The 24,887-nt window shown below is 46.5% G+C and overlaps 1 protein-coding gene across 4 annotated transcripts in view; it reads right to left on the minus strand.

The window, feature by feature from the left end:
* MGAT5 (alpha-1,6-mannosylglycoprotein 6-beta-N-acetylglucosaminyltransferase) overlaps nucleotides 1–24,887 on the minus strand; it is a 367,372-nt gene that overhangs the window by 84,756 nt on the left and 257,729 nt on the right. For all 4 annotated transcript variants that reach the window (XM_067742121.1, XM_067742120.1, XM_067742119.1 and 1 more), the window contains exon 12: nucleotides 14,398–14,531. In XM_067742121.1, the coding sequence (XP_067598222.1) occupies nucleotides 14,398–14,531 (134 nt within the window). The remainder of the gene's footprint in view (nucleotides 1–14,397; nucleotides 14,532–24,887) is intronic.

A 24,887-nucleotide genomic window follows, 5' to 3' on the forward strand; every position in this document is an offset into this window, starting at 1 on the left:
ATGTGTGCCGTCTAGTTGTGACTGCGCTTTTGGAAGAACTCGAACGATGCCTAGAAGTCTCATCTGAAACCATATTCCTAGAAGCTGTCCTTAAATACTGTTCTGTTTGAGGGAAACATTATATCAATATGATATCTCAGTTGTTCTTACAAATCTGTGCCTCACATTCAGAATGGCACGCCTTTCAGACTGTTATAAATTCACAGCCATTATGTCTCTCTCTCTTTTCGAGAATGATCTTAACCCCTTCTTCGCTTGAAAGGAACAGCCTCCCAGCACTTTTTTAACTCCCCTCTGCACGGTCCTCTGGCCGCGCCCCATGCTGCTCAGCTGGTCACCCTGCTTCTCCGTGGAGCATGGCTTCCACGCGCTTGGCATCGCTCAGTGGCTTCTGCCCACTGTCAGCCGCCGCTCTCTTCTCGGCTCTCAGACAGCAACTTCTTCACCCATCCCTAAGCATCATTGTTCCCATACCGGTTGCCAAACTATTAGGGTTGGAGTAATAGTAAAAAGCCTCGAGGCAAATTACAACCACAACAGCTGTGTTTACTAAGAGCTACAAAGGAATCTGTCCCAGAGTTTTGAGAGCAGGCAGGCCGTGACTCGGAACCTCCCAGAAGCACCTCACCCTCAGGATGATGGCTGGCTGCCTCAGCCTCCTGCTACCCCAGCCAGTCCTGGTTTTTGGAGGGGACCCTCTATTGGGCATGAGGGGCCTCTTTTCACCCACAAGACTTTGATAGGTTTTCTTCTCCCAGCTGCGGTAATTTACACTCAGCTGTTTATGCCTCTGTGGGAGCTACCAGTCACCGACAAGAGCAGGCAACTGGATGGTGGTTCCCCGCAGGGGCACCAAGAAAACGACTCTCCATCCCTAGGGCTCTCAAACAGCTCCCTAACCACCTGCGACAAGGTCTGAAATTCCACCATTCATCGTTCACACTTTTGGACCAACGGTGACCTCTCAAAGTATACACGTTGCAGCAAAAGGAATGGCATCGACAACTATCATCCATACGTACCTCAAGGTGGATTGGTTTTTTCTAAATGTTTCCAAGGCTTTATCACCTGTGAAACTGACGCCTGTAAAACTGAGGTTATGTGGAAGTGCTTTGTAACTTCTCAAGCTCCTACAAATTCTTATTTGAATGGCTGGATTAGAAGGCAAGCATTCTTGAGAGACTTCAAACTGAAACTGGTACCAGGTGATGCCCTTGCACGGATTAATTTAGGCAACTTGATATTACCATGGAAATAAGAGGGTGGGTCCTTGGGGGAGGGGCCTGGGGCTAGGAGCACAGGATACTGCCTGGTAAAACAAGGACACACACATCTTCTACAGCATGAGACAGTTCTTGGCCACATGGCAGCCGTCCACCATGCGTGGAAAGGAAGCGATTAAGGTTTTACTGATCTAGGAACATTTTGACTACCTAGTACAGTGTTTCCCAAACTCGCCTATTTAAAAGAATCACCTGGAGCAACACAGCATTCCCAGGTCCTTTCCCTGGAGGTTCTGATTCTGAGGAGGGCCCCTTCCATCAGGGTGTTTAACACATTTCCAGGGGGAACTTATGATCAGGCAGCTTTGTTTAACACTGACCTAGATTCTAAGCACCGACTTAAGCTTTCCTGCGTTTCCTTGGAACAGAGGCTGGAAATCATTTTAGCAAAAACACCCCCATAAATCACTGCTACCCTGGAGGACTGGGCCAAGTCCCTGCATGGCCCTACAACAGAGCTGCTGCCTTCAACTGTAGCCCTGAGAGGCTCTAGCAGTTGGGTTGAAAGGAGAGGTTTTCACTCCCAGGTGGGAAGGAGCCTGAAGACTTTACTACATTATACATGAGCAGTAAGCTGACCGGCTCCAAGTCCCAGATGCAGAGTCGATGGCCATGCATTCTTCCCAGCCGCCCTGATCCTCAACCCAAAGGCTGAAACTCCGTTCCAACTACAAGACCACTTGGCAGATGTAGCTCTGGCAGTATGTTATCAGGGCTGGGCTCTGACCAGAAGAAAAGCTCAAAGCCTCACATACAGATTTCAAGGGCCTGGGCTTCCCGCTGGAACCACAGGCTGCAAATGGCCTTCGTCCTCCTCTCAAACTCCCCTTATGCCTCACGACTTGGCAGACCTCCACACAGGCCATTCAAAGGATGACGTGGCCCGGATGAAACGTGGAATTCATTCTTCCATTCAACTTTTTTTTCTGTCACTTCACCCTCTTCAGAGAAAACCTACTCCCTGAAAGCAGGAGACAGAAACGGTGGCTTCTTCCTAGCCTCCCTAGGGCAAGGTCACAATCTCAAATACCTCTGGGGGCCAAGCAGGCCATGGAGGTTAGAGATGGCCCCAGAAGGGCTATCGCCCCTGGAACATCCCCTGACCCATACGTGGAGGTAGCCACTACTCAGCTCAGCCACTCTTTGGCATGTGAGGCGTTAAGAGTCCAACGGGGGCTTCCCTGGTGGCGCACTGGTTAAGAGTCCGCCTGCCGATGCAGGGGACACGGGTTCGTGCCCCGGTCCGGGAAGATCCCACATGCCGCGGAGCGGCTGGGCCCGTGAGCCATGGCCGCTGAGCCTGCGCGTCCGGAGCCTGTGCTCCGCAACGGGAGAGGCCACAACAGTGAGAGGCCCGCGTACCGCAAAAAAAATAAATAAATAAAAAAGAGTCCAATGGGCCACACCACCTACATTTTCAAGAGAAAGTGGGGATTCTGGCATGAATGAACCTTCCCAAGTGGGAAATTTCCCAATTTAAAAAATGTTGTGCTGGGCATTCCCTGGAGATCCAGTGGTTAGGGCTCCATGCTTCCACTGCAGGGGGCACAGGTTCAATCCCTGGTCAGGGAACTAAAATCCCGCATGGTGTGCGGTACGTCCAGGAAAAAAAAAAAATGTTGTGATGGCTAAACAAAAATGTTCATGGGGTAACCTACATGGCAAAAGAATCTGAAAAAGAATATATTCTTTTTCAGAAACGTGTGTGTGTGTGTGTGTGTATAAAACTGAATCACTTTGTTGTACACCTGAAACTAAAACACTGTAAATCAACTATACTTCAGTAAAAAAAAAAAATTAAAGAAAATGTCCATGGGGGCTTTTCCTCCTTGGAGTGCCTTCTCCTGTCTCCCACCCTCCTGCCCTTTTCCACCCGCCTTCAACGAACACATCCTCGCTCAGTACACTTCAGGCAGCCCGAAGTCCCCTGGTACCAGTGACACCTCTCCAAAGGCCTGCCAACGTTCCTGCAGCCAACAGCAGTAGGGGGGTTCATGGCTTCCCAGGAGGCCTGCCTCATCTCTGGACGGCACTGACGGTTGTTATGCTACGCCTGATCTTCCCTGAAAGCTCAGCAAGTTCACAAGCAGCGAGCAGCCCGTTTATTGTCCTTTTTTGGGTCATCCAGGACCAATCTGATTCCTCATCTGTTTGCCGCCCCTTTGGAGTTCTCACCCGCCCACCTGCAGCCTCAATCAGGCTTCTTGTTTCCAGGCCAGACACGCCAGTCTCTTCAAGCAGTCTTCCTAAAGCATGCTCCGAGTCACCCCACATGGTGCTCCTTCCAATCAAAAGGCTCTAATTGGGCTAGCTGATAATAATAAGAGCAAAAACGAACAGATACTAATGAATACCAGGCACTGTTTTAAGAGCTTTGTATTTATTAACTCAGGCGATCTTCCTATGAACCCTAAAGAGGGGTGCTATGATTACCCCCCATTTTACAGATGAGAGAAGAGAGGCGCAGGGAACCGAAGGCACTTGCCTGCAATCACACCGCTGGTCAGGGCAGAACCAGGATGGAACCCCATCAGAGTTACTGCCACACCCCGGAGCCCACTAGGTGCTCTCAAATGGATGGGAACAACAGTCCTTCGTTCTTTACCACTGGAAGTCTGTTATCCACCTGGCAGCTCCCCACACCGCTGACTCACATAAGCTTACCGTCAAGGACTTCCTGAAGTCTCTTTTACACACACGAATGCCGTGTCCCAGCAACCCCGTCCTTTTCCCCAGGCAGTTGGTTTTATGGATTCTGTGCCTGGCCTGGCCCAATTATCCCGCTGCCCTATTTCTGACGGCCCATAAGCTTGTCCTGGAGGTGATTTTCCCTGTGCCTTTGCTTTTGAAAGAATGAGAGGAGGCCAAGACGGAGTTCAGATTACAGCATCATGGAACTCTGGGGAACAAAACCAAAGAACATCCAGGCCTCTACCTCATTTTGCAGATGAGGAAAGTGAGACCCGGAGGGCAAAGGAATTCCAAGGACACGCAGCCAGCGAGCGGGTGCAGCTGAAATTAGAATCTGGGCATCTGCTTTCCCACCCAGGGTTCCTCCAACTGCTCCGGACTGTCTCCAATCCGTGTCTCTGGGCTTACACGGAAAGATGACAAGGAGGATGTGCTCTCTCTGACAATCGACAAACAAAAATCCTTGGGGGCTTTAAGATGACAGCGGAGAGCTGGCTGAAACAGGGGGCAGACCGCTAGGATGATGAGATGGGGAAAAGGCCACCCAAGCAAGGCTCTCTGACCTTCGAATTCACAAGTTCGCTCTTCACACACCGACGAGCTCACATCAGATGCCACACAGGGTTAGGTACAGTCAGCATGTGGCCCACGCTGTTTTCGAAAAGTCCTTAAATCTCTTGGACTGCAGTCCTTAAAATCTTAAAAGCCATTGATTCATGCCTGATGTTCTCTTTCCATTTGGTTTCTCTTCCTTCTCCTCCCCCCACCCCACCCCCAAGCTTGTACTTGAACGTGGGAAAAGGCTCTGCAGAGTGACTGACCTCTATTGTGGGCCAGGCGCTAAGCCAGGCAGGATGGCACGCCCAGGGGACTGAGGCTCGGCCAGCAGCCGTCCTGGAGGGGCGCATCTGCACGGGGACATGGAAGTCCCGCCTCTAGGCAAGTGTGGTCTCGCAGGGATGGTGATGAGGTCTTTTCTGATTGATTCCCCGACCCCAAGGGGAATAAACTGGGGGAGATACAGGGATGCTTCTGAATGCTCTTCTGGTTGCAACCAAAACCGCAAGCTGCAATCACAATACGTTTTCCAGAAAAATCTCACCAAGACTGAGCCCAGTTTCGTTATTTCAAAACGTATAAGGCCAATGTGACCGAAGGTAGGTTTAAATGTATCTGGTTTATCTCTATCTCATCTGGGAAGGAAAGTCTGGCCAAGTACCTTAAAGAACAGGATGACAAGGTTTAGTTAACCTCTTACAAAAATGCGTTTTCAAGGATTTCAGTACGTCCTTTAAGTGAAAAAGGTCTTTGGCGATTCATTAAAACAGTATACTAAGAGCAGTTAAACCCTACTACGAAATAAAACAGCATTTCTCCAAACAACTCCCATTTCCAATTTTGCATTAATTTAAATTAAGCCCAAATCAACGAAATCAGTGAGTTAGATAATGACACAGTTTTCAGTATGGGATTCTATCTCAGACTCAGAGGTCACCTAGTCTAGAGACTTTCAAGATTTATTTTTGGTTGTTTAAAGCAGTTGAACCCTTTCTCCCAGTGAAATTTGACTGGAAATCCAAATCTAGGCCACAGAGAAACCAGAGCTGCTGTGGTAAGTGGGGACCAAATCGTGCAGCTGCCCCTCTATTTCCCACAGGAGCTGGTCTCCAGGGCCCCAGTGAACACAGATGAATAATTATTTCTCATCCAAGGCTTAGCAAACTTCTTCTGTAAACGGACTCAGAGCAAATATTGTAGACTTTGTGGGAACACATAAGGTATCTGTCATATATTCCTTTGTTTTTATTTACTTACTGTATTTTTTATAACTTTCAAAATGTAGAAACCATATTGAGCTTGCAGGCCATAGGCCCACAGGCCACTGTTTGCCAACTTTGATTTAATTTAATTTTTACCAGCCTTACTGAGGTATAATTGGCATATCATAAACTGCCCATTTTTTAACTTGCATCCATGGCCACATGTGCTTTCTAAAGGCAGTATAATGGCTTCTGGCAACATCATAACAATGAATGTTTTCTCTCCCAGATGCTTGTTTTCTGAGGCACCTTGTACAGAATAACATATTCAAAAGCCTGCTTCCTCCCCCCACATGGTCATCTGTTCAAATTTTTGCCCTCCAAGGAAAAAACTGCACATATTTAAAGTGTACAATTTTATAAGTGTTGACATATGGATATAATGGGAACCCATCACCACCATCAAGATGGCAGATATGCCCACCTCTCTCCCTCAACCCTCTCTAGGCAAACCACCCATCTGCTTTCCGACACCATGGATTAATCTGCATTTTCTAGAGTTTTATATACACAGACCATACAGTAGAGACTCTTTTCTATGTTTGGTGTTTCCATTCAGTGTAATTATCTTGAGGTTCGCCATGTTGTTGGATCTATCAATAATTTACTCCTTTTTACCAATACCTTCTTCATTCACACAAGGGAGGAAAACAAGGACGGAGAAGCTGCTCCAAATCGCAAAGATGACGGTAGAGCTGGCCCACAGCCAGGTCCCAGCCTCTTCCCAGGTCCTCTCTCTACTCATTTCACCAGGGGTTTTGAAAACCTCTTGACACAGGTAGAGCTCCACTCCTTTCCCTTCAAATCCCTCCTTCCCGTGTCCCTCAGACAAGAGCACAGGGCAATGCCCAAAGCAAGCGCATTCCAAGTCGCACCCTAAACTCCACATATAAATCAGTGTTAAAAGAAATCAAAAGGAGATTCATCCATCCACTAGTTACCGCATGCCAAACGTGCCAGGTACCATGCTGGGTAGAACAAAATCATAATGATTCCTGTCCTCAAATCACTTAAGTTCTTAGCAATTAAGAAGAGACTGACAGAAAAAGATAAGTATGATCACAAAATGGTTAAAATTACATAAAAGGAAGGAAGAGGATGCTGTGATACAGATGGGGAGAGGTGACATTTGGTTGAGGGCATACACGTGGGACAAGGGGGCCCTAGGAGGCGAGGGTTGCGGGGTGCCAGGGCAGGGAACAGCCTACAGAGGCTGAGCTCCCAGCGTGGGGGAGTGGCACCTGAGGCCTTGCGTAGCCAGAGCCTGGGGAGCAGAGGGAGAGCAGTGGGTGCAGAGCACATGTGGCTTACTTGCAGGGAGGCTGCTCAACCACTGACCGACCGGATTTCACCTGAAACGCAACATACTCTAAGTTTACAATGAAGCCATTGGAGGGGTTTGAGAAAAGGAGGAACACAATCCAATTTACATTTTTAAAAAGATCACATGGGCTACTGCTGTGGGGAAAATGGATTAAAAGGGGCAGGAAGGGGCTTCCCTGGTGGTGCAGTGGTTAAGAATCCGCCTGCCAATGCAGGGGACACGGGTTCAAGCACTGGTCCGGGAAGATCCCACATGCCGCGGAGCAACTAAGCCCATGTGCCACAACTACTGATCCTGCGCTCTAGAGCCCGCAAGCCCGCGTGCCACAACTGCTGAGCCTGCACGCCTAGAGGCCGTGCTCCGCCGCAAGAGAAGCCACCGCAGTGAGAAGCCTGTGCACCGCAACGAAGAGTAGCCCCTGCTCGCTGCAACTAGAGAAAGCCCACGCGCAGCAAGACCCAGTGCAGCCATAAACAAATAAATAAACAAACTTAAACGCGGGGGCAGGAAGTTAAGATGAGAGAAGGGAGAGGTTGTATTACGTTGCTGTTTGCAGTTGTATGGATTTATATCCTATAAGATGCACTATAGGCTTAGAAACTTGTTCTCCTTCATTTGTGCATTTGCACTTTCATTTTGAATGGTTAATTATATCGAGATGCTTAAAACATTATTAAAGACTAAATGCGATATCATCTCTTTTCTAATGCACTGCCTAGTATGCCAGGAAATGTCTCAGAAACAGAATTTCAACTTACAGTTGATTTATCAGAAACTTGAATATGGGGTAAACACTGCATGTGAGAAGCAACCATAGTAGTGTAACATTTTTATTGAAAAAAAAAAAGGTAGTTCTGTGGGATATCTGTTTGGAAATTTCATTGTTTAATAATTGAAATGTGATAATAAAACTATATTACAAGTAAAAATAAATCATCCTTTTCCCTGTTCTGGGGCCTGTGGGTATGGGACTACGTGTCATTTTAGGGGAAGCTTTAAAACCACAATCTTTCATGAAGAACAGACTTGTATAAATCAACTATATTTTGGTAAAATTAAAAAAAAAAAGACTTGTGGTTGCCAAGGGGGAAGAAGGGTGGGGGAGGGGTGGACTGGGAGTTTGGGATTAGCGGATACAAACTACTATACATAGAATGGATAAACAACAAGGTCCTACTGTATAGCACAAGGAACTGGGATCTATATTCAATATCCTGTGATGACCCATAATAGGAAAGATTATGAAAAAGAATGTATGTATATGTATAACTGAATCACTTTGCTGTACAGTAGAAACTAACACAACATTGTAAATCAACAATACTTAATAAAAAAAAGTAAATTAAAAAAAAAAACAACACACAGTCTCTGTCGTCTAGGTAAAAAGGAGTTTTCTAAATGCAGGTGAGACTAGCTGACTTTGGTTGCTGCCAGGGCAGGCTAGGACTGGGGCAAGCCGGGACCCTGGGGTCTGGGGCCAGCCAGGACCCTGGGGTCTGGGGCCAGGAACACTTGGAAGTGCTCAGATCAGGCGTATTTCCTCCGCAGAACTGGCTGCGAGGCTGTTGCTGAGCTCCTCATCTGTGTGGTGAGCACCCGGGAGCAATGTTTTACCTGTTATACCAGTATTTGTCCAGGGTTCCTGCTGTGCACCTAAGTCACACATGCAGACCTTGCTTCCTGGCTTCTGAATCCTGCTGCTCTAAGCATGGACTCACCGATGGGGGTGGGCGTGAGGGGCACAGAACAGCTCCTCCAGCAAGTGGCAGCAGGGAGGCAAGTTTCCAAGAGGGGTGGCGGCCAGAACCTTGACCCTGGTTCTGGATTTGTCATGCCGTGAGCTGCAGAACCTTGGCCAAGTCCCTCCATCTCCTTGAGTCGGTTTCTCCTCTAGAAAGCAGCATGGTGAAGGAGGTAACAGCTGCCCGTGCTTCCTCGGAAGGAATCATCATGCACCTCCCTAAATGATGGCTGTGAAAGGCCCAGAGAAGCGTAAACACCGCACTAATAAGGCCCTCTTTTACTATCAACGCGTCAGCTATCGAATAAGCAGTAGCCTTTGCTGACTGCCTACTACTAAGAGGTGCCAGGCCCAGGGCTGGGGCCTCTGTCTTTATAGTAACAGATTTTAGTAAAATCACACTTCATTTTCCATGGATTGCTTATCCATCGGCCTGAATTATACAGAACATAACCAAGAACCCCCAAAACAAGCTAAAAAGACCCCTGATGAGATCCAACAGGGACTGTTGGCCAAATGTGTCCTCCCAGAGAGATTTGGTTTACATGGGACATGATGTAATTCAGGGGTCAGCAAATTTTTCCTATAGAGGGCCAGATAATAAATATTTTAAGCTTTGATGGTCATACAGTGTCTATCACAACTATACGACTCTGACACTTTAGTGCAAAAGCAGCCATAGGTGATGGACAGGTGTGGCTATGTCCCAATAAAACTTTAGTTACAAAGACATTTTTCACTCAGGGGCCAGAGTTTCAAAATAGGAATCTGAATATCTGGGCGCAGGCTTGTATTTGCCAGTTCCCCACAGGCTCTACCCTGCACATCCCCAATCTCACATCCCCATCAATTCTCACTATGTTTCCAATCTGACCCCAGTAATGATATTAATAATAGCAATCATTTATTTAGACTTACTCTGTGCCAGGCCATTTTCGAAGCACTTTACACATATTATTGCATTTAATCACTACAGAAACCCTATTGCCATCATCCCCAGGAAACATGAGGCCAAGTGAAGTTAAGCAATTTGCCCAAGATCAGGCAGGGGTGGCAAGAGGCAGGATTTGAACCCACGTCTGTGTTCTTGACCACTACACCCTACTGCCCAGTAGGCACCAACTGTACAAACCAGGACGGCAGATGACCAGGAAGACACCAGGCCTCCCACCTCCTCTCAGAGTCCACTACTCATCACAGGTTTGCCCCACTCGAAGAGGCCAGGCACCAGAGATTAGCAGTAGCAATGTTTGCAAATGTACAGAAATGTGCTTAGTGGGAAGTGAGACTCGGGGGGTGACTGGAATCAGGCGCTATGAGGAGTAAAAAGTGATAAGAGCTGGCAGCCTGACAGGAGGAGCAGGAAGGGCAAAGTAAAGAGGAAAAAGGGATTATTTATTCACTGATTGGCCAGCTACTCAGGGCCAAGCACTCTCCACAATCCCCATCATCCCAAGGCCTTGTGCTTTGATCAGCATCACCTGTGCCTCACCTGGGTGCTTTCAAGAAATGCGGGATCTCAGCCCCGCCCCAGAAGGTCTAAATCAGAGTTAGCAGCTTCTAACAAGATCCCAGGTGATTCCTATGCACTATGAAGGCTGAGAAGCCCTGCTCTACATGGTACTTGTTACTGCTCCCATCTCCCAGGTCAGGCATCTAAGGCTCAAAGTGGTTAATTACTTCTCACACTGGTGAATTGCAGGCTAAGGCAGGAGCCCCAGTTTGCGGTTCAGCCCCTATGCTTATTCCCTGGAGGGGCTCAAAGCAAGGCCTTCAGAACAGTTACTTTAGCGGCAGGTGTGTACCAAGAAGTAATAAGAACATCATGGTGGGTCCATAAATATGAAAAATGCTGACCCACCATCAACAGAAGCGTCAGTTGTGCTCAGGATACTTTCTTTTAAAGAAACATGGAAATAAAGAATACAGTTAAGCAAGATTTCAGTTACTTCTAATTTCTACAATTTTCAAAATCCCTTATTTTTACAAAATTGCCTAATTTTTCACTCCCTGATGACTTAAGGTAACAGGATGTTGAAGGACTTTGAATCTGGCCACACTGGACAGACCTCTCTCCTTCTAGGCACATGTGTTAGCTGATGCCAATGACCAGACTGCAGCAGGGTAGATACGGAGAACCTAGAACTGTGGGCTATCGGGCTAAGAAAGATATTTGTACTTGGAATCAGGCTTTATGCCGTCCCATTTGATGCTAAGCGTCGTGGGTAATGATGCTTCCTAAGTAGGCATCTTTGGGTTCTGGAATCAGACAGTAAGGTCCCCTCTTTCCCAGCCACCTCCCTACTATGTATTATAACATGAGGACAAGACCACAGGGTACCTCAGCCATGAACTGGGGACCAGTGCGGGGAGTTGAAGAGTTAGCCCACTCCTCCTTAGCCTGTATATTTAACAGACTGTATTTCTTGATAGGCATTTGGAAGGCAGGGAAGACATATTTTAGAAGATACCCTTCATATGACTATAAGGGACAGAAACGACTCAGGATATTAGAAGGGAACAGAGTATGATAGACATGTATGATCTGGAAAAAGAAAGCTTCCAGAAACTCCAGCAACTACTCTCTCTCTCTCTCCAGGCTGCATGGGTGGTTTCTGTCTGTCTGCCTTCCTACCTGGCCCCTGCAAAGCACCCCACATTTTTCACGGTGGTACCTCTCCTCCCTATGGTTCTGCTGCACCATCCTCTCAACAACACCCTCTCCCTTTCCAAATCAGTCCCGCCTCCTCATCACTGGACTCCTGGAAGGCTTTTGGGTCTCATCACACCTCTGGACACATCGTTTTGACTTCTACACCCACGGCTCACTGCCCTTCTACTTTCCAATGTCAAGTGAAGAATCCCATTGATCTAGCTTGGCTTTCTGAGCCAGAATCACGGTAGCCAACCACCAATGTCCTGCTGCCTTGGGTCAGAGGACAACCCGCTGCGCCAATCGGTGAAAGGTGGAGGGGTCATGGGGTGGCATTCCCCAATCACGTGCCTCGGCAGGTGGGGAGGAAGTGGCGGAGGAGTGATAGCATAGCAGCTATCTTCAGAATTTCAGTGAGTCCTAGAACCTGAGGGGGAGGGAGGACCGCCCAAATCATCTGATCCAAAGCTGTACCAGCCCACATGCGCCCGCTGCAATCCCAGACCTCCCGGGACTGACAGTATTGCTCCCCTTCCCAAGGACGTCTGGTTGGATGGGAGGAGAGAATGGGGCGAAAGGTTGGAAAAAAATACACCAACCTTCCTGCTAGCTAAAGTCAGTGTTAAACGTGACTGATTCCTATGCACTAGGTACTACGGGATGGGGAAGTTTTGAAGAAAGAAACTAAACTCTCATATACTGTGCTGTGTTCCAAAGTTTGAGATGATGTCCTGAATTGATGTGAAAACTTTACAGTACTTTTCATCTTTTGGGGTCTTTTGCATCAAAGAATGCTGGGTAATAAAAATGTATTAAAATGGAAACAACACCCCAGATTTTTGGTATTCAAACAAATTCTAATGTAAACTCACCACTTACTCAGTCTTTGGTAATACCTGAGTGATGTACAGGATGGGGAAGGTCAGGTCACTTGTGGGGTTTTGGAGGGATTTCCAACCCTAAACCACTCGGGCTAACACGGTTAATACTTTTGGGATTCTGACTGGCATCAAGAAAATCATCCTTTTACTGGCAGTATTACTTTGTCCAAAAGAAGGTGGCCAAAAAGCCTTCAGAACCAATTTATTGTTTTATTTTTCTAGGGAAACTGAAAAAGCTGCCAGGAGCACCTAGGAAGAAGCTGCACTTGGGTCCAAAACAGAAGTGTATAATTTCAAGGCCAAGTCCACGTGGACATGCAAACTAGTTTTTTTGAACAGGTACAGGAGGGAGAAGGGAGTTACAATTTGTTTTTTTTAAGAGCCCCAGTCTTCCTAAAACCAGTGCCATGATCCATTCTCTTTACAACGGAGTTGAGAACGAGAACATCTAATGTGCCCTTTTCAACCCAAGTTCACCTGAATGTCAGCTGAAAAATGCTCTGTTCACACAGGGCTGATTTTGACACAAAGGAAGCAAAGATATAAATTCATGGGAACATCTGAAATAACCACTTATAATCTCAACTGATTTTATTCTACTTGAGAGGAGAAAATGTGGAATAATAGGAAAGAAATCTTATTAACCAGCCCTAGTTTCTCAGGCTTGGCACTGCTGATATTTTCTGCGAGATAAGTCTCTGCTGTGGGGCTGCCCTGCGCACTGTTAGATATTTAGCAGCATCCCTGACCTCTACCCAGTAGATGCCAGCGTCCCTACCCTCGATCACGACAACCAGAATTGTCCCTAGACATTGCCAGATGTCCCCTGGGGGGTAAAACTGTCCCCAGTGGAGAACTACTGTACTAAGACAGGATTCTAGCTCTTTACAGCAAAGACAGTTATCTGGAAATAAATCAGCTTCCCTGGAAATAAATCAGCTTCCCTGCAAATAGGCTGATGTGTTGCCCCTTCCACATAGTTAGCATTTTAGAACTGCAAAGGGGGTGGCAATGTTTTCCCTTTTCTGAACACGGGGTCAGAAAACCAAGAACAGGGAATCCTTCACCTGCACATCATGTGTGCTCTCTCAGGGATCAGATTTCTAACTTCCTAAGGAAGGGAGACAGGGTAACAGGAGAGCACAGTTCCTGAGCATTCCAGAAAGTGATTAACTTTTATGTTTAGGAAGAGGCACGTTTTCGAAGTCCTGGAGACTGTTCTGCCTTGTACAAACACGTCCTCCGAAATACTGCAAAATTTGCATGCTAAGGCGGACTTTCCTTATAAAAAGACTTGCATGCCATGTCAACAGGTCAGGCCCCAATCCGGTTCCTCTTCTCTCATACCTTCCCCAGATGGGGCCTGGAAATAAATAACCCAGGAGGACCAAGGGGCCCTCCAGGGCCCAACAGTCCAGTGTTCTTGGAAAACCTGGCTCAGCCTGTGACCAAGAATGTTGTTTCAACCAAGATGTCCCCATGTAAACTGCCTGTGGTCAACCCAGGCAGGCATCTCCCTTTCCCACGTAGTGGAGTACTGACCACAGTACTGACCACAGCCAAGAGGATGCAAGGGCCACTGCCCTCCCCAGGCAAAAGGAGCTGCCTCCCTTTACAAATCATTTCACAACAGGCAGAGGAAATGAGTCACTTGGCAAAGGGCCTCCTTGTGCAATGCTTTGCTCCAGAAAGGTATCCAGCCCCTGTGAGGCCCCGGCTTCTGGAAGCAAGCAGAGGATGGGAAAGGAGCCGGAATGCATCACTTCCAAAATGCAAAGAGTGAGGGGCACTGCTGTGCAGCCACCGTACAGATGAGCGGGTACATACAGCCTTTATTAGACACCCAGACGCCGATCAGCCCAAATCCCTGCATGTTCTTTTTTACTTCTAAGCAGACCCTGTCAAGCCGTGGGCACTTGGCTTGATCACTCCCCGGATCAAAGTTAAATTAAATTACGCGACAAGCTTCTTTTCAGAGCAATAGGCACGCACAGACTGACTCACCTTCCAGAAGCTATCCACTTTGCCGTACACAAGGGACTGGTTCTGCCTCTTGATTTCGTTAATGTGGTGGATATCGCTGGAGTTCAGGTGCTGCTCGACCACGAACCCCAGGAAGCTGTTGTCTGGGGTGTGAGCTGGTGCGGAAAGGATGGGACAGGGCAGTTAGGATTCAATCAGCAAGAAGGAACACCAACGATTACAAATGTCACGTAAGCTGTCTCAAACATATTTAAAGGTTTTCACTTCACCCTGTTCTCTTACCTGGGAGGAGCGAGGGGTGGCCTGCTCCCACCCAGCCCCAGCTCAACCTTCACGGAGAACAATCCTCTCCAGGATGGATTAACCCAAGCCCAACCCTGCCTGTTTCAGTGGAAAGTCCATCTGTTTAAAATCCATTCAGCTGGGTTCTCTCCTCCTTCCTGTTTCCTCAGCCCAAGGCTACTGTCTCCCTCGTCCAGGTTTTACCAACTAGTGGCCAGAAATCTGTAGGGAGCAGGGCTGAATCCATGGTCCTCAATAGGGTCAGTGGACCCTGCGGCTCTCATCTACTCCAGCTGTGTGTTCACCATCCAGTAGGGCACAAGGGGATTTGGGGGGCAAAACCAAGCAACATCACCCCAACCCTGCACCTCCTCCAAGAATCACTCACTAATGACAGATGTAATTCTGGGGCTGTGTACTGAACGGATGGATGGGACGAAGACAGCATAAAAGGTGAAGCTCAAGGGGAGGGGAACCCCCCCCCCAAAAGCCAACCACCCTAAGGAAGCGTGTCTAGTCTCCAAGGTACACGACTCTGGAAGAGAAGAGGCATTTTCCTTTGGATCGAGTATTTTAACACTCGACCAAGGGAGAAAGCAAGCCCATACCCTTCTCAAACATTTGTCTCTTGTGCCTATAATTTTAAAAAGGAATTTCACCAGAAAGCCACAATCAGAAAATGAGTCTCTCTCGAGGAAACACAGACCCTCCTCTCCTAAGCAGTCATCTGACCAGAGAAATCTGCTTTGCAGGAGATGACCAAGCCTGCAGAGGCCTCACAATATGAAATGAAGCAACTGCTCGGCTTGGCTCTGACCTTAATAGCACGACTAAAAATAACTTAAGTGGAGAGAGACTGGATATTCAGTAAAGTCCACACAGTGCCGCCCATGCCCTAGTCATTCACCGGTGGGTGGTCGACAATGGACAACCGGAGGAAGCTGGTTCCTGTGTCTTGTTTTGGTTTTCTCAGGACTCTCTCAGGTGGGAAGCAGGGACAGAAGCCCTTAAAGATGCTCTAGGGATCTGAAGGCCCAGGCCCCACGCATGCACCCGCAGGAAGATGAACCAGGAAGCCAGGTGGAGAGACGTGAGCTGTGGACGTGAAGGGGATGCCTAAATACTCGTGATCACCATCCCGTCTCCCAGGCTGCTGCCTAATGGGGGTGACAGATGAGGCGATAATAGGGTTGTGTCTGCAGAGTCGTGTGTGGTCTGGCCAATCTGTTATTTCATTTCGGCGTTTTTGAACAAGCGCCCAGAGGCAATGGCAATGGCTGCAGTTGGCTGGAAAGTAAATCACTGAATAAGTTCTACTGACAACAAGAGGCAATGGTTGCTTTCATTTTTTCCTTTTGGAGGAGATGGCAGGAAGGGGGTCTGAAGGGGTCTGGGGGAGGGGAAGAGAGTCTGCGTGCATTTGAAATGTCGATAAGGCAGCTCAAGAAATCTCTTTTTAAAACTTATGGTTCGTCATAGAAATTCTGAAATAGAATCGGACACTTTAAACTCTGAAATCGTGGTTTTATCTTCAGAAAATTTATGTGGTGACTAAAGCTCCATGCTTTACATACACGTTTCTGCAGTTCAGTTATCTAGTCTCTAGGTGGGCCTGTCTTTTTTTTCTTTTTTTTTTTTTTTTTTGCGGTACGCGGGCCTCCCACCGTTGTGGCCTCTCCCGTTGCGGAGCACAGGCTCCGGACGCGCAGCCTCAGCGGCCATGGCTCACGGGCCCAGCCGCTCCTCGGCACATGGGATCCTCCCGGACCGGGGCACAAACCGGTGTCCCCTGCATCGGCAGGCGGACTCCCAACCACTGCGCCACCAGGGAAGCCCGGGCCTGTCTTAAAAAAGGAAATAATCTAGTATCTAAAACACTTAACAGGTTAGAAAAATACATCATATACTAAGGTATGTTCAAAAATAAAATGATCATCAAGACCCAAAAAAGAAAAAAAAAACCCTCATATCTGTTTATATTTTTGTGTCAAAGGTTCCCCACAGCTTGAACAATGAGAGCGAGAGGCAGTAAATAATCTACTCAAAAAACTTGTGGGGTGGGACTTCCCTGGTGGTCCAGTAGCTAAGACTCTGCACTCCCAATGCAGGGGACCTGGGTTCGATCCCTGGTGAGGGAACTAGATTCCGCATGCTGCAACTAAGACCCTGCGTGGAAGGAAGGAAGGAGGGAAGGAGGGAGGGAAGGAAGGAGGGAAGGAGGGAGGGAGGGAGGGAGGGAGGGAGGGAGGGAGAGAGGGAGGGATAAATAAATAATAAAAAACTTGTGGGGAATGGTGAGGTTTTACCATTTTATGAGTATCATTTGGTACTAAATTGACTATTTGGACACTGTATGAGGAATAAATTACACATACAAGCTCTCCTCTAAGTTTTCATCTACACACCTTATTTCAACTCCTCTCTCTCGTCTGCAGTATTAAACTTGGGGATCGACAACCTGCAGGACCAGTTTAAGAAGCTCAGGTGCGACTTAAGTTAAAAATAGAGGTAGCACTTAGAAATGCACTGCCACGTTTCAAGAGCGGCAGGCAGACCAGCCATGTCTCTTCCCAGGCCCCACAGGACCCACAGGACCCTGACTGTCTATAACATGAGGGGATGCTCAGTTGAGACTCGTCCGGCAGGTGATTCGCAAGTACCCACAGAGCAGGCGTGTATTGCTTCCAAGGAGCCGGCCAGCAGCTGGGTGCCTTCCTGGTGTCATCCCCATCACGAGCCCTGGTCTGAACACAAGTCTTCCTAAAGTTGCTTATAATAAACCAGAAGCCGAAAGTACAGGCTGATGGATCTGAAAGGACCTTTCCGTGGAGATCTACCCTCAGGCCAAGCTCTGTCTTTTGCTTTGCCTTCAGATGGGAACACAGACTTCAGCTGTGGGAACGGTTTTCAAAGGGAAGGTATTTACATTTCAAGGTAAATCAAAGAAATCCCATCATAAATGAGACACAGGAAATCTTGTACTTTTGGAAATCACTCCAACCCAGGCGGTAAACAAATGTGATTTTTTTTTAAATAACTGACAATCCGAGTGCTTTATAGTGACCATTTCATTATATCTTCATGACAACCTTATAACATGTTTGTACAGATGAGAAAAGAGAGAGTTACTTAAACTACCCAAGTTGGCACGCCAGGAAATGGCAATGTTGGGATTCAGAGCCAGACCAGCTGTTTCCAGAGCCCAAGCTCCTTAAAGCACTTTAATATACAGCTTCAGAGTCCAGATATTTTATTTTCTGGACTCTGTGAACCAGGGTGGTAAACATGCTTTGGAGGAGAATAATATTGTAAGGTAGACCAAAATACACATAAAAGACTACTTTAAAAAAAAAAAATATATATATATATATAGAGAGAGAGAGAGAGAGAGGGAGAGAGGGAGAGAGGGAGGGGGGAGGGGGAGGGAGGGAGGGAGGGAGGGGGAGGGGAGGGGGAGGGGGAGAGGAGAGACTTTCCTCAGCTTGAGCTACTTATATGTATGTGGAAGCAAGCTGATTTTTTCTACGTGGTACAAACTGGAAGGGATTTCCTCAACATTAGTAATGATCTTTAAAGAATTTTAGGACATTTTTTTCTTATTAAGAAAAGCATTATTTTAAGTACTTGGAAAGCACCTATTCACAAATGATTACAAACCAAATCAGGTTGGTGAGTTTCCTGAGCTGACCCCTGCAATGACTTCTTTGAAGAATTACTGTTAGTTTAGACGGAATAGTTCATTCAGTGACAAACATTTTAGAGCACTCTTTCTATGAACCACATTTATATGCTAGGTATTGAGGAACTACAACATAAAGATGAGTTTCTGCCTTCATGGAGCTTACCAACTACTTAGTAAATTAGGTATACACTGTATCTACCAAGCAGTTATAATGTCCTCGTTTGAAATGTAATTCACAACTTTTATTAAGTCCAACTGAACCTTCTTTCAACAGCATAAATTCTCCCAGGTCTGATTTTTCAACCAGTCAGTTCTAAACATCTCTTAAGAAGTACAAAATTCCTTCTAGCAGATGTCTGCCAGCCCTGCAGTGTTGGGGACCCCCATGTCACCTAGTCACCAAGGGCAGAAACTGCAGGGCCAGCTGGGCTCCCTCTGCAGCCTCACAGCCATCCAATTCACCAAGTCCAGGGGATGTCAGCTTCTCAGAAGCCATCTCCTCCTTCTCTCCTGTTCACCTTTTCTAGCTCTGACCTCACCAAATCTTGTCAAAACTTCAATAGATAAGTTTTTCTTTAAATAGAAATGGTTTTCCTGGTTATAATAGAAACACATCCTCAGTGTATAACTTTTTTTCAGACAATAAAGACAGTAGAAGGAAAGAATGATGTCACCCGTCATCTTACCACCTAGAAATAACCACTATTAGGCTCCTTTTTTCTAGACTCATGGATCCTTTTTAATCCTCAAACCAAAGCTGGGTCTTACAAAATTGGATCTTTTGTGAATTTCTTTTTTCTCTTACAGCAAGTGCTACAGGTATCTTTCTGGGGTAATAACCATAGCTCATCACTACTTCTTAAAGCAGCACAATACCTCAGCGCCTAGACTGAGGATGCAATGCCCATGGCTCTGTTCTGCCAGCATCACTTAGTGGAACTAACTGCACTTCCCACACCAGCCATGCAATTGTGTTCCATTCGGGTGGCTTGAACCGGTGCCAGTCTTGACCCCTTATCTCCCCCACTCCCCATGCCTCCAAGGATGGGCACATGATCCACAGGACTCGACTCGACCAAGGCTCACTTGAAAGGTGGGTTTACCATCCGAGTCCCGCCTATCACAGTTGCTCCATGATGCGCGCGCTGCTTTTGGAGTCAACATCTTGCTGCTACGGTTACTAAGCTGGCAGGGTAGAAGTCCAGAGCTGCACATGTTATCTCCGTGCCCATGTGAGGAGAGCCTGCCTGAGAATGACGCTAATCCAGAGACATGCAGAGCCGAGATAGGGAGAGGGTAAAGAGACCCTCCAAGCCCTGAATCCAGCTCTGCCTTAAGCCGGTTTTCACAACTCCCAGTGACAAGAGCCAACAGACCCTTGTGACCAAGCCAGTTCGACTGAAATCCTGTCTAATACACCCTACCACTTTAGGATGTTTCCAATTCTTGACTATCTAAATCAATGACTATCGAATATCACTGCACCCGCATAAACTCTGCAGTGGATTTCCGAGTAGTCCCCACACCTCCAGCCTTGCCCCTTCGTCCTGTTCTCACTGCCTCCTAACTCCAGTCCATCCTTTGCGTTGCCTGACAAGATATTCTTTGAAACAAATATGTGACTATGGCAGTTTCCTGCGGAAAAGCTTCACTTCCCTCGGGGGGAAGCAGCGCCCAAGTACACCTGTCATTCCAGGTCACCCTTCCATGGATATCTCTTCTTCACGACCTACCCGGGGTTTTTAATGCCATGTTTTTCCATCTTATCTCATGCTGGCATGTGTCTGGCATGTCTATCACTTCCTCCTGCCTTTAAGTCTCAGCTCTCATCGCCTCCTAGTTGAAGGGTTCCCTGACTCCCTAAGACTGAGGTGAGTACCCTTCTTCTGCTCTCTTAGACCACGAAGAGTTAGAGTCCTTATCACACATCACTGTCTCCACTTATGACTATGTGCTCCTTGAGGACTGAGCCACGTTTTATGTGCCTCCGACTTCCAGGAGCCCAGAGCGTAGTAGGAACTGAGGAAATATTTTTTGAATGAACAACTGATTAAGTCAATGATGAATGCTTCATTACCTGGTGTGACTGACTTTGTAGGCAGAGCTCTATTACTAGGCAGCAGAGGTCACGCCTGAATTACTTCCAGCATCATGTTCTTTGCACACAAGCTCCCAAACCAAAGCCCATTCTTCTCAGGATTCATCATTAGCTAAGGAAGCTCACCACTCTACCCTAGAACCTAGCTCAGGCCTAGTATAGTACAGACGTTCAATAAATATTTATTAAATAGATAAATGAACATATCTTTTTATCTAGGTCACAAAGTAGATTTGGGAAGAAGGGAAACAAATCAGTGATCTAGGCTTTTAAAATTCTAACATCACAGGTTTCTCAGTATCATCATTCATTCAACATTCGGCACATTTACTGAGCACTTACTATGAGCCAGGCAACAACTTAGGAGTTAAGGATATACCAGTGAACAAGATAAGCATGGATGAAGCTCCCCTCATGCAGCTTATATTCAGCCAGGGAGGAAGACAGTAAACAATTAAATAAAATAATTTAGTTTTGTACATAAAAAAAATAAACACAATTTGGTGACCAATATTGAACTCTCGTTAATGATGTCGTGCTGAAACATCTAAGGGTTAAGTGTTCTTTTATGCATAAAAGGAAAAAAAATTGGATTGATGGATGGAAAGAAGATAGACATATAGATGGATAGGTCATAGAATAAAGTAAACTGTTAACTGTGGAGTCTAGGCTTTGGGTTTCTATTTTACATTTCTTTCCATTTTTGTATATTTCAAAAATTTCATAACAAAACAGGGAAGAATACTGGCTGCTGTCACTCACGGCACTCACAGTTTTGATGCTGACTCTGGTGATGACGAAACCTACATGACAGAAAAAAACTCTACTGAAAAATAGCTACATCACACAAGTAGCCGTCTGATTTTAAAACGTGCACACAGTGATGCTTTGCTTCAAATTTCATCAAACTTGATTTTGTTTCCCAAATGGTAGTGATGCTAGGCTCTTTGAGAGACAGGAGGCTGGGATACAGGCTAGGGAAACTATTATGTACAGTTGAGTTGAAAAGATGAGCATCTGAATTGTTGACAGAAGGCACACCAGAGTAAATTTTTCAAGTGTCAAAAAGCAATTTAGGAGGGAATGGACCCCTTAGAAGAACATTTCTCCTGGAGGCTGAGTCTCAGACTGAAGGAATTACAAGGCTGATCCTGTTACTCACTGGTCAGCACAGATGTACAAGGCAAGAGCCCTCCCGGTCCAAGTGAAAGGCCAAAAACGCTGTTTGAATCAAAAACAGCTCCTTTGCTTGTCAGGCCCTGAAAATAAAGTCGTACATGGAAGCCACGGATCCTCAGCTGAAGCCAACATGTTTGTCACTCGCATGAAAGGGAACTGGCTTGTTTCTAAAATTCCTGTTTCGTCAGGCAAAATTTTTGGTCTACAAGCCACTATTCCCATCTGATCACGCAAATAAACATGGATGCAAACCCCAAGTCCTTGGAGAAACTCAAAGAGTTAGAATGTCAATGACAACAACCACCAGTATGATTTGAACAACTCTTGAAAACCCAACCATGTGAATCATTTCTGTGGGAAGACAAGGGAGAGTAACATGAGTTCACTGGCTTCAAGAAGCTTCTGTACTCTTAGATTTTTTTTTAATTGAAGTATAGTTGATTTATAATGTTGTGTTAATTTCTGCTGTACAGCCAAGTGATTCAGTTTATACACACGTGCGTGCACACACACACACACTTTTTTTTTGGCAGTACGTGGGCCTCTCACTGTTGTGGCCTCTCCCGTTGCGGAGCACAGGCTCCGGACGCGCAGGCTCAGCGGCCATGGCTCACGGGCCTAGCCACTCCACGGCATGTGGGATCTTCCCGGACCGGGGCACGAACCCCTGTCCCCTGCATTGGCAGGCAGACTCTCAACCACTGTGCCACCAGGGAAGCCCCTGTTCTTTCTTCTTAATTCAACCAATATTTATCACCAGTGATGTTACAACTTCAGGGACTGAGGACTCAGCAGTGATGATGCTCATGGAAATCGCAAAGTGGCATCTGGGCAGGCACACAGGTGTGGGGTGGGGGAGGGGAAAGGAGCAGAAGCCCGAGGCTCAGGGAGGGAAGGCTTTCTGGAGGACAGGACACCTCCCTGGAGGGTGAGCAGGGGGGACGTGGGGAGCGAGGGACACGGTTTCCAGACAAAGGAACAGCACATGCAATGGCCTAGCTGTCAGAGAGAACTTGGCACCCTGGGAGACCTAAAAGCCTACACAGGAGACAGCACCACATCAGAGGCCAGATGGTATAACAAATGCAAAGGGGTTGGAGGTGAAACAGGGAGGCTCTAATGCCTCCAGAATCCCCAATCTGTTCCTCACTCAACTCTATCGCAGCTCCCAAATTTCTACATGTATCGAGAAACGCTGAGCATCTCCCAGCCCGGATTATAATTACACAATATGAGCCACCCAGAAGGCAAATTCTCAAAAGGACTAAAAAAATTACTTAAGTAAAAATAAACCCGTACAAACAGACTTTGCTTCGAAAATGGGACATGTTCTATTACAGTGATATGAACAGTGAGGTTGCTAAACAGACTAATAAGCGCTACGGAAACTTTTCAACGACAGGAGGTAAATATAAGTCTGAGATGCAGCTTGCCTGAAACTAGGAATGGGGAATCTGGTAATCTCTGCTTTTGCTACTTTCAGCCACAGTCTTCAGGGCAAGAGAGGACAAAACTCAATTAGATGAAGATGTTTTCCCACGACTGATGAAGTTGTGAAAGAGGGTGTCAGGCAGATAATTAGAACTATTCAAATACGGGATAATTCAAGGTGCAAGACACCAACTTCAGGGGGTTATTTTCTCTTGTAAATGGTACAGGCAGATGTCTTCTCTATTTGATTTTTCTGTGTGGGCAGATTCCTTTACTGGGGTACGATGCACCTTGTTTGGGACTGAGAAAAATAAGAGAATACCCGATTTTTTCTAAACTCCTTCAGGAGTTTAGAAAAAGCAGTACGCACAGCAGATTAAAGGCTGTTGACGGAAATAATGCCTAAATATAGGGTCAAGTCCCTGGCAAGCCCAGAAAAGGCAACAATTAATTCTCAACAAGAATTAGCAAAAGTACCCCAAATAAATACAAAGTCCACTTGATAGACTATATAAAACAGCCTTGGAAACAATGGTTTGAAAAGTTGAACCTTGAAAATATTTTTTGACATAGTAAATGGAAAAATAGCAGATATAAAATTTTAGTATGCGTGTTATAACTATGCAAAAATACACCCCTGAAAAAGATAATAATGCTTACATTAGGATATGGGGGCCTTTTTCTCTGGGGAGGCTTCCCCTGTTTTTATAATAGGGTTATTATTATTTTTTTAATTTGATTGGAAAGATGGAAGTCATTTAAATAGAGACTTCAAGAGAAAAATAAAATTTTGCTGTAAGGGTGATATGAAGGCAGCAAAGGTGGTGAAGAATCATGGTGGCACCTTCAGAGACCAGCAGACGGTCCGGTGAGGTCGGGGAGGCCAGGGGAGGGCCGTGGTAGGGGAGAGAAGGCAGGGGGCCCGAGAGCTATGCTATGGAATTTGGAACTGACCCCACGGGCAAAGGGAAGGCACTATGGTTTTTGAGGAGGAATCGCTTGGTCCATGCTGAGCTTTTCAGAGCTGGCTCTGGGGCAGGAGGAGGGTCTCAGTGCCCAGCTCAGAAGCGACACTAGAGTATTGACAAAAGGGAAAAAGAACAAGAGGCCTGCCCTGACGGAGGAAGAACTGCACTTCTCAGCTCAGCTTCCTGGAAAAAAAGCGATCTTTGATCGCTCAAAGATCTAGTTAAATGTCCTTACTGTTGTCTGACCACTCGGCTGGTCCCTATAGAAGCTGCTTAGGAAGGTGCTGGGAACAGTCTATGCTGACACACAAAAATGCCCAAATGCAAACAGAATACACAGAGAGGATAGTTCTAGTGAAATTCTGAGATGTGGGGCAAAACACTGAAGAAAAAAAAAGCCAGGCTTTTCAGCTTGTAGAAATTCTACCAACTTAGTGAGGAAATGAGTTAGAGGAGAAATACAAGCAGCCTTAAAGTGAGAAGTGCTCTCTGAAAATTCAAGAGCATCGACCGGGTCACGAGCATCCGTCCCACTTCCCTACCCCTAAACATGCTTCAGGAACAGTGTGGGTGCGTTCTTCTCTTTCCTTACCCTCCTGCTGGGCCCTTTCTAGACAGCCTTCTCCACCCTCTCCCTGTACTGCACACCTGCCAGAACACTGGTAATCCCATAATAAGACAGCCGGACTTGACGACGACCTGATTCTACAAGTACAACACTACTTCTGTGGTCTCCAAACTTTTCCTCGTGCATCCCATCAAGAGAAAACAATCCAGGTACAGCCACAGTGTATGTGCACATTATACATCAATTATGTAATGATTACTATCAGCCCATCTATTAAGCACTAGTAAATCTGTTTCATTTTTT

The sequence above is a fragment of the Pseudorca crassidens genome, chromosome 6 (assembly GCF_039906515.1).
Source record: "Pseudorca crassidens isolate mPseCra1 chromosome 6, mPseCra1.hap1, whole genome shotgun sequence".
In the NCBI taxonomy this organism is placed as follows: domain Eukaryota; kingdom Metazoa; phylum Chordata; class Mammalia; order Artiodactyla; family Delphinidae; genus Pseudorca; species Pseudorca crassidens.